The sequence below is a fragment of the Baudoinia panamericana genome (assembly GCF_000338955.1).
Source record: "Baudoinia panamericana UAMH 10762 unplaced genomic scaffold BAUCOscaffold_14, whole genome shotgun sequence".
Lineage (NCBI taxonomy): Eukaryota > Fungi > Ascomycota > Dothideomycetes > Mycosphaerellales > Teratosphaeriaceae > Baudoinia > Baudoinia panamericana.
Genome location: NW_006911270.1, coordinates 900990 through 914563, shown reverse-complemented (window position 1 = coordinate 914563; position 13574 = coordinate 900990). Strand labels below are relative to the sequence as shown.

At 55.0% G+C, this 13574-nt stretch overlaps 6 protein-coding genes across 6 annotated transcripts; 2 read left to right on the top strand and 4 right to left on the bottom strand.

The window, feature by feature from the left end:
• Positions 1–49: 49 nt before the first annotated feature.
• On the top strand, positions 50–1907 carry BAUCODRAFT_143426 (uncharacterized protein). Its single transcript, XM_007683099.1, has 3 exons — positions 50–1179; positions 1236–1471; positions 1537–1907. Exons 1-3 carry the CDS (start codon positions 187–189, stop codon positions 1886–1888), a joined length of 1581 nt encoding a protein of 526 aa, XP_007681289.1. The 5' UTR covers positions 50–186; the 3' UTR covers positions 1889–1907.
• A 302-nt stretch (positions 1908–2209) lies between these two features.
• On the bottom strand, positions 2210–4254 carry BAUCODRAFT_311185 (uncharacterized protein). Its single transcript, XM_007683098.1, has 5 exons — positions 3909–4254; positions 3413–3838; positions 2795–3358; positions 2424–2729; positions 2210–2367 (listed from the first exon to the last, which is right to left on the bottom strand). The coding sequence occupies exons 1-5, from the start codon at positions 3971–3973 to the stop codon at positions 2232–2234; spliced, it is 1497 nt and encodes a 498-aa protein (XP_007681288.1). The 5' UTR covers positions 3974–4254; the 3' UTR covers positions 2210–2231.
• A 1215-nt stretch (positions 4255–5469) lies between these two features.
• On the bottom strand, positions 5470–7007 carry BAUCODRAFT_152279 (uncharacterized protein; the record flags this gene model as incomplete). The annotated part of the gene is made up of 4 exons (XM_007683097.1): positions 5470–5755; positions 5811–5872; positions 5929–6093; positions 6753–7007. 4 exons carry the CDS (start codon positions 7005–7007, stop codon positions 5470–5472), a joined length of 768 nt encoding a protein of 255 aa, XP_007681287.1.
• A 468-nt stretch (positions 7008–7475) lies between these two features.
• On the bottom strand, positions 7476–9081 carry BAUCODRAFT_134676 (uncharacterized protein; the record flags this gene model as incomplete). Its single annotated transcript, XM_007683096.1, has 3 exons — positions 7476–7701; positions 7758–8768; positions 8868–9081. 3 exons carry the CDS (start codon positions 9079–9081, stop codon positions 7556–7558), a joined length of 1371 nt encoding a protein of 456 aa, XP_007681286.1. The 3' UTR covers positions 7476–7555.
• Positions 9082–9753: 672 nt separating this feature from the next.
• On the bottom strand, positions 9754–12013 carry BAUCODRAFT_311273 (glycosyltransferase family 4 protein). The gene is made up of 2 exons (XM_007683095.1): positions 11437–12013; positions 9754–11309 (listed from the first exon to the last, which is right to left on the bottom strand). Exons 1-2 carry the CDS (start codon positions 11621–11623, stop codon positions 9892–9894), a joined length of 1605 nt encoding a protein of 534 aa, XP_007681285.1. The 5' UTR covers positions 11624–12013; the 3' UTR covers positions 9754–9891.
• A 390-nt stretch (positions 12014–12403) lies between these two features.
• BAUCODRAFT_57336 (uncharacterized protein) lies at positions 12404–13384 on the top strand (the record flags this gene model as incomplete). Its single annotated transcript, XM_007682799.1, has 1 exon — positions 12404–13384. A coding segment is annotated over one exon (981 nt), but the record flags the coding sequence as incomplete, so codon positions are not given.
• Between the last annotated feature and the right edge of the window lie 190 nt (positions 13385–13574).

Here is a 13574-nt window from a genome sequence, read left to right as displayed (position 1 = left end):
ATTGGGGCAACGCCTCTCACTCTGGCGTTAATGGCAATAGTTCGTTGAACATGTCGTCACTGCCCCTTGGGACAAAATGTCATATGTAATCTTGTGCTGCACTCATATACCGGTAGGTCAGAGATAGTATTCCCTCAGTTATCAAGCGTTCGGTCCCATAGATTGGCACTCCTCTTCGCTTCGAAGATGAGTACGCTCAGACCGGCTGGTCTGCTCAGTTCGAATGGCAACCCGGACCCACAGGAAGGATTCGCGCAAGGCACTCGACCAGTATCATCTGAAGAGGAGTCCAAACTTGCCGACTCCGAGAAGGACGAGGATGGTGCGCGTGAACGCGGCAACGACGAGCAGAACAACGAGGAAGAAGAGGGTGATGAGGAGCAGCAAGGTGGACCGCCCAAACCAGTAGGCTTCTGGGATCCACGACTGAAGCATGTACGGCACGAAGCGATGTTCAAGTGGACCGTCACCACCGCCCTTTTGATGGTGTTCATCCTGGGCGTCTTGTCGATATACTGGGGTGCTCTATTCCACATCGAGCCGAACCTGTCATCACTCGTGGTGTACGTGGTCGACTTTGACGGACAGGTCGCACCATACAATACTGCTGGCCACGCTCCTGTTGTCGGACCTCTCATTACGGAACTTGCAGAACAGATGGTAGCGAGCCCTGTGCCGCATCTCGGATTCGGCGTGCTGCCACCTTCCAACTTCGCCAACGATCCCATCCAAGTTCGCCAAGCGGTCTTCGACTTCGATGCCTGGGCAGCTATCGTGATCAACCCGAACGCCACCGCCATGCTGTATTCCGCCATCCAGAATGGCAACACGTCGTACGACCCCATGGGCGCATGTCAGCTCATCTACATCGATTCCCGTGACGACACGAATTGGTACGACTTCATGTCGCCGATTCTGAGCGCTTTCATGACCGAAGCGACTAGCATGGTGGGTGAGCGTTGGACGCAGATGGTGATGCAGAACGCGAGTACCGATGCCACGCTCATTACAAACGCAGCCCGCGTGCCGCAGGCGCTCAGTCCAGCGATCGGATTCAGCCAGTACAACCTACGGCCCTTCTTTCCTTACCAAGTCATCCCGTCCGTCAGCATCGGGCTGATCTACCTGATCATCATCTCGTTCTTCTCTTTTGCTTTCTACCTGCCGATACATTTCAAGGTAAGCAGTTTCTTCGTATCCGAGGGATGCCGTCTCAGACTAACCAAAACCTGCAGTATCTCAAACCCGAAGGTCACCCTCCGCTCAAGTTCTACCAACTCATTATCTGGCGTTGGTGTGCCACGATGTCCGCCTACTTTATGCTGTCGCTAGCCTACTCTCTTATCTCGCTGGCATTCCAGGTCAACTTCTCGGGTGGTAACCCTGTCACTTCTGAGACGGACGTTACCTGGACTGTGGACGGTTTCAAGAACGCCGATGCTTACGGTCATGGCACCTTCCCTGTGTACTGGTACGTACACTTGGCAGTGATTCTGCTTGCAGTTTAGAACAGTACTAACGCTTGATACTTCGCAGGATGCTCAACTTCTTCGGTATGATCGCACTCGGCCTTGCATGCGAGAACGTAGCTATGATCGTTGGTCAGCCTTGGACAGGTCTATGGCTTATCTTCTGGGTCATTACAAACGTCAGTACAGCATTCTACGATATCGATCTCGAACCGGGCTTCTACCATTGGGGTTACGCATGGCCTCTGCACTACGTCGTGGAAGGATCAAGACATATCTTATTCGGATTGCATAGCCGGATAGGCCTCGACTTCGGCGTGCTGATTGCCTGGGGTGCGGTCAACACTGTATTGTTCCCGTTTTGCTGCTACTTCATGAGGTGGAAGTCGAAGCACCATGTCCATGAGTACTATAAGTAGATAGTAGAGAAGAACATGCAATACATGGTTTTGCAACCATTATGAACTCGGTGCATTAATTAACGCCTCCCTTGCCATGGTACACATTATGTTGAGGTGCTGTTTGGTGGATGAGTAGAGTGACTCGTGCGCATGTAATTGTGACAGACGAATCGCATGTAGAGGTCTGAAGTACGACTGATACCAACTCTAGGTGGGAATATTACTCAATAGCATTGGCATGTTCAAGCACGCTTGACACGATAGGTGAGGAAATATTGCTTCATAGCTTCGTTTTCATTTCCTCTGTACATACATAGCTACAGGAAGAAGACGCCATTAACCCATTACGCACGCATGTCGTTTAACCGAACAGCGCATCGCCGAGTCTGATCGAGACGGTCTTGGTCTGGGTGTAGTTGTCAAGCGCAGCCTCGCCGAGCTCACGACCGAGACCGGACTCCTTGTAGCCGCCGAATGGCATCTGGTGGTGGAGGGTGCTGTAACATCTACGTCAGCATCGTGCGCTCACAGCTATGTGACTGGCAATACTCACTTGTAGGTGTTCACCCAGACGGTACCGGCGCGGAGGGCGTTGGAGACTTCGATGGCAGTGTTGAGGTTCTTGGTGTGGACGGCAGCGGCGAGACCGTAGGTGGTGGCGTTGCCGACACGGATGGCCTCCTCCTTGGTCTTGAACTTGGAGATGGAGCAGACTGGGCCGAAGATCTCTTCTTGCACGATCTTCATGTCCTCGGTGACGTTCGAGAAGATAGTGGGCTCAATGAAGTAGCCCTTGTCGCCCTTGCGGTTGCCGCCGATCTCGACCTTGGCGCCAGCGTCCTTGCCGGCTTGGATGTAGCTGTTACAGAGTCAGTAAAGTAACTGTCATGTTGATGCTGCAGCAAATGCAAAGGGAACGCTTACCTCATAATGCGGTCAAACTGCACCTGGGAAACCTGGGGACCCTGGAAAGTGTCCTTGGCGAATGGGTCGCCAACAACGTTCTTCTGTGCCCGCTCCTTGAACCGCTGGACGAACTTGTCGTAGATGGACTCTTGCACGTAGATACGCGAGCCAGCGCAGCAGCACTGGCCGTGGTTGAAGAAGATACCGAAGTTAACCCAGGAGATGGCGTTGTCGATGTCGGCATCCTCGAAGACGATGTTGGGAGACTTGCCACCGAGCTCGAGGGTGACCTTCTTCAGGTTGGAGCCAGCGGCAGCCTTCATGATGGTGCGGCCGACAACGGTGGAGCCAGTGAAGGCGACCTTGTCGACGTCCATGTGCGAGGCGATGGCGGCACCGGCGACCTTGCCGAAACCGGAGATGACGTTGATGACACCTGGTGGGAAGCCGGCCTCCTTGACGAGGCGGGCGGCGACGAGGCCACCGAGAGGGGTCTGCTCGGCGGTCTTGAGGACGACGGTGTTACCGCAAGCAACAGCGGGGCCGATCTTCCATGCCCACATGAGGAGCGGGAAGTTCCATCTGCAAGCGTGTCAGCGTTGATGATCGCAAGAAAGACGGGAGACAAGCGCTTACGGAATGATCTGACCGCAAACACCGACTGGCTCCTTGCGGATGTAGTTGAAAGTATCTGGGGTGGTGTCGACAACCTTGCCCTCGATCTTGTCTGCCCAGCCACCGTAGTATCGCAAGCAGCCAGCGCACATGCTGATGTCAACCTTGGCCATGGCGATGGCCTTGCCGTTGTCGAGCGACTCTACTGCGGCGAGGAGGTCGAGGTTCTTCTCGAAGAGGTCGGCGAGCTTGACGAGGAGTCTGCCACGGTTTTCTGGGGTCTCCTTCCGCCATGGGCCCTCAAAGGCCTTGCGGGCTGCGGATACTGCAATGTCGACATCCTTCTCGGAGGCCTCGTGGACGGAGCAGATGACCTCTTCGGTGGTTGGGTTGATGACCTCGAAGGTCTTGCCGTCAACACCCTTGACGAACTCGTTGTTAATGAAGCTGTTGCGTTGGTCAGTGTCCGCCTTGATTCGACCGTTCTATCCATCACTTGACCTCGGTGTTGACTTACAGACCGGTCGGCTGCTCGTACTTGCCGGAGTGCGGCGTCTCGAGGTTAACGGAAAGGTCAGACATTTTGTATGGTGTTGTTGGATTCAATGGTGTGTCAGAGAGGGAAATTGACAGTGAAGTCTTAGAGAAGGGGCAATGATGTACCGAAGAGGGCGAAGTGGGGTTAAGTAGTATGAAGAGACCTACCTAGGCATCTAGTGAATGGGCCCTCGGGATTTGCGCCGCTAGCAGAATGGAGTAGATCTCCACCCGCATGTCTGATCCCTTCTCCACTCGTCCATGAGTAGTCCGCGTAGTCAAAGCCACTGTATTTGGCATCGCGGCCTGGTTGCGATGATCTGAATGGTCGCTCGGTGAGATGGGTGCGAGAGCATGGCGTTTGAGCTAGAGAAGGAGGGGCAAGCGGAACTGGAACGCAACTGCGGTGCTGCGGGGAAAGCTTTGCGGACAAAAGTCTCTCAGCTGACAGCGTCGGAGGATCTTAACTTCATGTTTGCCCCAGCTTGATTAGTGTTATACGGGCAGATACGGCTGCTGCAGTGGCTCATGGCGTAGAGACCAGTTTTGAAACCTGTGCCTGAAAGTGAGCAGCATTGCGAGGCCTGTTTCATTCAGTCGAGAGCATTTAACATTTGCGTGGATACTGCGCGAATAGTATCCACTTTCCAAATGACGTAGACGTCGTATTGTTGCGAGCACAGCTTCTCCCACTAGAGGGCATCGGACGGTCGCGGAGCTGGATGCAATAGAGCAGCGAACGATCTGCGGAGCTACGGTGGTGGCCCGTCATCCCGAACAAGGCACACAGGGGTAGAATGCAAGCTCGAGGTGTTTGTGGCCAAGTGTTTGGAGCTCCGGATATAATTACTAATCGCATAGACTGCCCGGAGAGTCTAGGCCTTCTCTCTGCTGGGCAAGCAGACAGGGACGAATGGTGGCTTAGCACTCGCCGTTGGGCGGCCTGCTGAGAGCACACCGCCAAGCAATGTCCCGCGAATACCAGAGCACCGTTGCAAGTCCGGGACGTGAGCGGCTTGAGCTTCACCGGAGAATGTGTGGAGCCCTAAAGGTTGTGCTTATGAGAAGAGTATTCAGACAACGACCCGACTTGGCGAGACGGCGTCTTATAGAGTACCTTGAAAAGGCTTGGCCTACCAGATTGGATGCCGCCGGGCAGTGGACTGACCGTTGAGGGAGTGGCCAGAAACCCCAGTGCTCTGCTTGTTGAGGTCCAGTGTCGCGGGGACTGCATCATGAAACCTGCGGTCAGCGTATCGAGGCGCAAAAAGTTGGATCGCTGAGTCGTGAGGACAGCATTTCACATTTGCAGTCTTATCTCGCCGTCAATCCATCCTCCGTCGCTCGAGTTCAACTTCTGCAATGACAGTCAGATGGCCGCTGAAACGTCCAATGCTCAAGGAGAGCCATAATGATACAGTCTGGTTTGTGTCAAATCGCAGAGTCGTCAAGTAGCCGAGCGGAAAAGTCTCAGCATCTCCATCGTGTCGTCGAACCATACCACCACGGTGGTCTTGCGCTTCACCTGCTCCATCCCTCTCTTACAACACCTCATCCATGGCGGCGTCGTTACCGTTCGTGGCAGCAGGCTGCACGGCGCCGTTGGTGGCAGCTGCACCGTTTGGAGCACCCTCTCCACCACCGAAGTAGTCCGCCATCTCAGCATCGAGCTCGTCCGCCGTCTTCGCCTTCGGACGGCCGGCACGTCCGCTTCTCTTCTTGCCACCACGACCCGCCTTCGCAGCAGCGTCGGCGGCCGGCTTCGCAGCATCCTTCTTAGGGGCAGCGGCCGCCTTGGCACTTTCCTTCGAGGCGTTCTTTGGCTTGCTAACGGTATGTCAGCAATGTGCATCCAAAACAAAGCATCATCGGCGAAACTCACGCCATACGATCGGCCATGGTCTGCTTAGCTGGTGCCGCGATCGAGCTGCCGACAATCTCGATCTGGGTTGCTGTTAGAAACTACCTCGCTCATTGCACTGTGTAAAGCATTGCCGTACCTTCATGGGGCGGTTGTCGACCTTGACGTTGTTGAACTGCTTCATGGCTTCGGCTGCAGCATTCGGCTTGCTGAAAATGACCGTGGCCTCACCGCGGCTGCGCCCATTCGGCCCGTACGAAAGCAGCACCTTTTTGACGCTCCCGACTGCCTTGGCGAAAAAGTCCTGAATCACGGAAGGTCAGTCCGTTGCTGTTAGGTTGCGCTTGAATCGCTACGAGAAGAAAAATCGGCACGAGCATCTTCGCGTGGAGTAGCCCATAACTGCATTGGAAATTTCCATGAGCATGAGCAGCAGCAGCAAGAGGCGGTGTGACCTGTACAGGCACATGTGCTTGTATTCGTTCTTCTGCACAGAGCTTGTCTTCCTTTTAGGCGGCCGGTCATCCAGGCTCTTGCAAGCATGCCAGAGCTTCAGTGGACAAACGCTCGTCCACACTGGCGCCCTCTTGTGAGCATATTGCCTTCTGCTCGGACACTGCATCCTTGGCTTGCTTGCAGCTGCGCTAGCTGCTTCGGCTTCGCTGCGGATACCTGGAAGCCTCGTACCAAGATGCTGCTACTGCTCTGCTCACAGACTTCCCATCGATCGTCTGCACCTCACACTACGCTACTGCTTGCCAGGCAGGCGTTTATGTTGAGGTTTATTGCAAGACAAAGACACCCGCGCTTTACCTAGTATGCCTCGCGTCTGTGAACAGATGAAGCAATACCGGTTCATAGCGCTACTCGCGCACGACGGTACCAAGTCCAAAAGAAGGATGGTTACAGTTGCAATGTAACTGCGGAGAAAGAGTACCGAGGAATCCAAGCCGGTCAACGTACCTTGAGCAGAAGCTCGGTGATATCCTGAGGAAGATTGCTGACTATGATCTTGCTATCGCCGGAAGCTGGGGCGGTAGGAGCGCTTGCTGTGGTCCTTGGCGCTCTGGTGGTCTTCTGAACGCCGCCGGTTGGTGCTGCGACGGCGGGCTTGGCGCCAGCTGCGCGACGAGCTGGAACGCGCCTTCCGCGCCTGCCGCCTTTGTTGCCGCCTTCGGCCATGATGGTGTCCAGAGACTGATCGAGCTTTCCGGACATGTTGATTTTGGTGAAGGTGTTGATAAGGTTCGGTCGATCGCTTGGTTTTGCTAGTGATGTGTGATGACTGTGCTGGTTATCGGACTGGTAGACTGGAGTCTGGGCTCGTTACGCGTATCGTGAGCTGAAGATGACTGGAGCGTAGTGGAGCTGGCGGTATTGAAGGGTAGTATCACCCTTTGGGCTTTGCGGTGACGGCAATGCTGTTGGGAGTCTGGCTAGTGCTCACGTGTCGCTGCCACTGGGCGGGGGCAGTCTTGAAGGTATGCGTACGCGACTGGAGTGTTGGGCGCGTGTGAGATACTGTCAACACCCTTTGGTATTGATGGCTTTAATGGAGGGTTGGCGTTAAGGACAGGAACGCTTTGAAGAAGTCGCGAAGGTTAGGGGCGCAGCGCAGCTTTGCGAAACACGCACAGACGCCGCACTAAGCCGGACTTGGCCGGAGTCACGAGACGTGGAAACATTCGCTGAACATCGCCTTCCTCAGTCTACTCGTCGCTATGACTAGAACCCCTAAGTAAGTTGCCGCGCAAACTGTCCACCCACTAGTGATTCTCATGCGGCGCGAAACGCATCTCGCTCGCGCCAATGTCATACACAGCGACCACGTTCTTCAAGAAGGTGTCACCCAGAATGTACGGCCCACCGAAGCCTGGCTGCACACCAGTTATACATCCGCCGGTGTAGGTATCTAAGAGCTTGCGTCAGCCGTGGTCATACCGTGGGCGTTACTCTGGGAAGTTTTACCTTGTCCTCCCGCACCCGTCAACAACATTTCTGCGCTGTTGATATAGAAGTCCGTGCCATTGATCCGGATCGCGAACGTCGGCGGTGTGGCATCGCAGTAATTCTCAAAGACACCTTCCTCTTCAATGTAGACTGACGGCGGGTCGAAGAGGGCGTTGACCGCCTGCGCTATGTTGTTCGGCAGGTACATAAGGGTTGTCCCGCTATCGACAATAGCATCGTAATTCGTGGCCGGACTCTCGCTGACATTGCGGTAACCGCGGTATGTTTGCTGTTGTCCCGACAGCAAGAAGCCGTCCGGTACGATAGTGTAGAAGCTGAAGTTTTGGGCGGCATTCGCATCGTCCGTTAAGTCAACAATCTGCAGCGGCGTCGAGGTGAAAGTCTGGTCGAATGGGATTGTTGGTAGTCCACCAAGCGCCAGTTGCCCTCCGCCGCCATTTGTTCCACGTTCGATCGCCAAGCTGAACATCGGGTCAATGAGACCTTGTTCGATGGCATTGAAGATCCAGTTTGTGTAGGGCACGGTGTTGTTCGGGTTGTCCAGAGCAGGATTGATGCCCGGGAAGGCGCTGGTCAAGCTGGGAAAGGCGAAGCCCATGAGACCGGATGTGACGTTGTCACCCACCCAGTACGCTTCGTTGACCAGCGCAACCTCCTGGTTTGGCACGGTGATCCCGGCAATACTGACATCCTCGTGACCAAGCGTGCCAATCAAGAACTCGCCATCGCCGTAGGAGATGTTGAAGTTCTCATTAGCGATGCTACCACCTTCGAACGTGCTATCTGCCAAAGGGCCAAAGCCACATTGAGCCACGGTTACGGAACGGCCGTTCGCGTTGACGCATTGCACTCCGGTCTCGGCCAGCCATAGGTCGCTTGAGCCAGTGTCGAAAACCACCTCGAACGTTGTGCCGCCGAAGTCTATCTGGATGGCATAGCCACCACCTCGTTCCGCGGATATGAGCGGCGTTGTGACATTACTGGCAGCGCGAACAAACCTTTGCAACGCTGGAAGGCATCGTCAGTCACAGAGCGTTGACATAATATGCGCTGTACAATGTCGCCTGTGTGACGGCGAGACATTCACCACAGCTGTAGTGCACCTACCGGATGAGCCTTGCGCTTGGATACTTGTCCCCTGGATGGGTAGGATGTGGGAAGATGTCTCCAGCGGCGTTGCATCCCTCTTCGTAACTGGGTCTCTGCGGTGGAACTCAAAGCTTGGCCTCTCAATCAATGCATCCCTTTCAGTAAACGGTAGCGGAGTAGCTACGATGCCCTGCATCAGCCAGCCAGCCGCCAAAAAGCTTGTCACGAACATCCCTGCAATCAATTAGCAGTAGTACAATACACGAGGCGAAGTAGAAGTTAAGAAGAGAATGTAGACTCTGTTCTCTGAATGAAGGTGGCAACGGCATGATATATTCGGCGTAAACTTCCTCGAACCATTGACTAGGAGCGCTCGCTGGCTGGCAAGCAGAGTACACAAGTAGATGACGCCGCCGTGCATTCCACAGCTTCGAATGGTTGCCGTCCCATCCACGCACATGTCCGCATGGTACAGTATAGTGTTGGCTGCTTGTCAGGCAAAAAGCATCGTTATAGAGTACTGTTGTGCGGGGAATACGTTAGCGATCGCAGGCTAATGCAAATGCAAACGCTCCTCGAGCTTGTAGGGTGCCTGTATAGTACGCTTCCACCAATGGCAGGCGCGATCGACACACTTGTAGATGAGATCGCAGAAGAATGCGGATCTCGGTTTGCGGCAAGGTGCATCTGGTGTGTGTCTGACGAAAGTACGACGCAACAGCCGCCCATTGAGTTCGGCCGAGTGATGGGAGATCTGTCACAATAACCCATGTGAGATGACGAGTAGCAAGCAAACAGCGTTTATGGGTATCCTAGATATCTGCAGTGTGATCAGCCAGCTTCTGTAACCTTGCCGTCCGCCACAACCAATGCAAGCCCGGCCGAACGAAGCAAGTGCGCCTCCAAATGCTGCGAGCTCATCATCTAGTTTTTACCCGCATCAAACACCCTTGCGCCGTCGCAATGCAACAAGTTCAGTCGCTCGTTTGTTGTCCCTCGAAGATGAAGGCCGCGCAAATGGAACACACTTGTCTGGAATTTTCTACAGCTCGTCTCGAGCCACGCCCGTGGCTGTTGCTGTTGCCGTTACCACAACGGGCACGTCACTTCCCTTGAGGTGCCCGTTCAGGTGGCCATTCATGTGGCCGTTCATGTGGCCGTTCATCTTGATCTCGTTGACCATACTTGACCTTTCGGCAAGCTCACGGAGATGCTTCTGCTCGTCCAGATTCACCGCCCATAGCATGAGCCGTGATACAAGGACGCCGGCAACTACTGCGATCACGGTCATGATCCACAAAGCGTGCACCCACTCCGGCGTGATCGGCGGTCGTGGTGCAGTGCTTTGGCAAAGCGCACGAACCTCTTTGTCAAGCGATTCCGTCATCTTCGTATGACTGAACTCAGCAAGCACTCTCTCCCTGCCTTTCTGGCCCATGGCACGCAACGACTCTTCGTTGGAGGGTATCAACGGCTTGCGCATGACGCTGGTCCACTCCTCGATCTTGTCCGGATTCCGCAGCCAGCCTGTCCGTCCGTCCCAGATGGTTTCCAGCGGTCCGCCGGTATTGGTTGCGAGCACTGGCACGCCGGCAAGCATGGCTTCCAATGGCACAATGCCGAAGTGCTCGTTCTTCGGAGTGTACACCATTAAGCTTGCAGAGTGTAGTAACCGCTGCTTGAGCTCATGTGGTATGGACAGGAGGAAGAGCGTGTCCACGTCTTCCGTGGTCAGGTCGGTGTTCTCAGTATCATTATTGCGGAAGGTGGCGTGTGTAAGGTTCAAGGACTCGGATAGTGTCTGCATCTCCCTATGCACATTGGCATTCTCAGGTGCTCGAGGGTCGAAGCCACCGGCTAGGATAAGCTTGGCTCTACTTCGCTCCTCGGCCGTGAGGCCGGCGTATGCGCGTAATGCAAGGCCAAGGTTCTTCTTCGCCTCAAATCGGTTGATGCTCAGCATGATCTTCTTGTCCGGCCATAACTTCGTGTCGTTCTTCGGATGTCCATTGCTGGTATCTACGCACGGGTATATGACTTTCAAATCTCGACTTTTCATGCCCGCGAAAGTGTGTTTGAAGACGAACCGCGTGAACTTGCTGTTCACCACGATATCGTCGGAGCATCCTGTACTCCATCCCTCTATCGCATCGAACGGTAACCTATATGCTCTTTTTATGTGCTTTAGTATGCCTTGGCCTTCCGATGCCAACAGTCGGTCTGGGTAGTGTCCGTAGAATAGCACCTTCGCTTTCGGGTACAGTATTCGAAAGAGAGGCACACATGCGCTCAACTGATCGACAAATATCACATCAGGCTGTAATGTCCTGAGCTCGTTCGAGGTGATGCCGGTGCTGATAACGAGTGCGAGTTGCCGTAATATGGAGAACAGGATACTAAGCCGGCCTCCTATTGACGGCGGGAAGAGGGCGTCGCCGCGCACTCGTACGTCGAGTGTTCCTTGATTGAAATCTCAGCCTTCGAACTCTCTCTTAGCTTGCGTTCCCCGCCAAGCACAGTTCATGTCACAGTATCGCTGAGTGGACGGGGATGGGGGGGAGGTGCTGTCATGCGGGCGCGGACTCACCATCTCTGGCCTCTTCGAAGCAGTGCTTGGGATCGCGGTAGGATGTGAGGATAGTGACCCTATGGCCGACGCTCTGCAGGCCTACGGCCGCATCGATAACCAGCCGTTCTGCGCCTCCTATGCCAAGATCAGGGTGGACGAAGACGATGTTGAGGGCCGCGCGCACCGCCGCGCTCGCGTTCGCCATTCCCTGCAGCGCTCGAAACACATCAACGGTACCACGACGATGGTGGCAGGCGGGCAGTCAGGTGTCAATGGCACGCGGCTCAACATCTGAGGCACATCTTGCGCCGCTCTCGACACGCAACCAATGGTGCCCGTCCCAAGCGTCCAAGTCCCCACTCCAGGCCATTCTGCTTTTAGCCTGGGCGCTGCTGAAACGCCTTGGCGCACTTTCCCTCCACCTCGTCTTCGGTCCCTTCTTCCATCTCGTCGGTCTCACCCTGAAACGGACATACCAACGACAGGCCGTAAGTGTGTTTCATGCCGTACTGTCGCACCCAGCGTCGTGGGGCTATCGGCGTATTATGTTCCTGACAGAGAATAAATACCTCGCAGTCGGACCACCTCACGGGGCGCCGGACACCGCCAAGGTTCGTGCGATCGCGCGGGCAGGAAGGATTGACACTAAACCATATTGAGCGTCGACTGCGAGCGGACGAACTGCACACCGGCCGTATGCTCGAGGGACGAGAGACACTGCACCGCGAGCTCCTCTCTCGCGAACGGCCGAATTCTCCCCATGTCAACGCATACTACACCCTCGCGGTGACGCATCGCTACTTGGCGTGCACCGTACGGGCGAAAAGCATCGCAGTATATGTAGAGGGTGAAAGCACGGTGAGTATGGCTTCCCTTCCAGCATCACCATCCAAAGCAGCCACCAAGACAGATCTCTTCAGGCATTCTGCCCTCCACATCAGACTCAGCACCCTTCATACCATTCCCCATCCCAGTCACCATCATCATGGCTATCCACAACCCAGAAGCCCACAACAATGCCTTCGTCCGTGTAATGCGGAAGGCTTACCACCCGATCGGCTTCAAGAAAGGCTACAATGCCGTTCTTTGGTTCATCTTCGCAGGCGCCCTCCTAGGCTTCTCCCTCTCGAAACTCCCAATCATGAACGTCAATGGCGTCTTTAGCAAGCAGGCCGCCCCTGGAGAATGGTTCTGGTATAGCAAGAAGTTCTATAACATATTCATCCACATTCACCTCATCTGCATCATCCCTGGCAGCATCTTCGCGGTCGTGCAATTCATCCCCATCATCCGCTACAAGCTGCTCCTCCTGCACCGCATGAATGGCTACCTGGTCTCTCTGCTGCTGGTGGCCGCAAACATTGGCGCTCTCGGCATTGCGCGTCACGCCTTTGGCGGCTCGATCTCAACACAGACAGCTGTTGGCGTCCTCGCTATCGGTACCACAACGAGCTTGTTCCTCGCAATCTACAACATCAAGCGGCTCCAGATCGATCAGCATCGAGCCTGGATGCTCCGCACCTGGTTCTGGGCGGGCAGCATCATCACGGTCCGCATGATTATGATCATCATCGCCACCGTAATCAGTCAGACGAGCAACTACTTCACATACTACACCGTCATGCGATGCGAGCAGATCTCCTTCACAGCCGGCGAGCACATTGCCAGCACTTACCAGTCGTGCAAGGCCAACCCTACCGGACTGGCTATTGTTCGCGCCAATCTCTCTGACCCTGCAAACGCGCTAGAGGCAGCCGCAGCGCTTCAGCTCGGCTTCGACACCGCGATGTGGCTGGCAATCGTCTTACATGTTGTCGGCATTGAGCTGTACCTACGTCTGACCCCAGCCGAGACTGAGCGTCTACGAAAGGTTTCATACGAGCGCCAGCTCGAGCGTGGAATGAGGCAATCCGGTAGCGCTGGGCTTGTGGCAGAGAGGCTTGGTGATGCAGAGGAGTACAAGCCTCCAGTTCAGACTGACAAGGCTGTTGAGCTGAAAGACGGGTCGCAAGTTGGACGGGCAGTGACTTTTGCTTTGGAGAGAACCGTGAGTGACTCGAGTCATTATTCGACCGACATTAGCAAACCGGCGTCAGTGGTCACCCGCTACAGCTGAGCAAACGGTGCTTTTGACCGTGCTCGTAGCTAGCGAAATC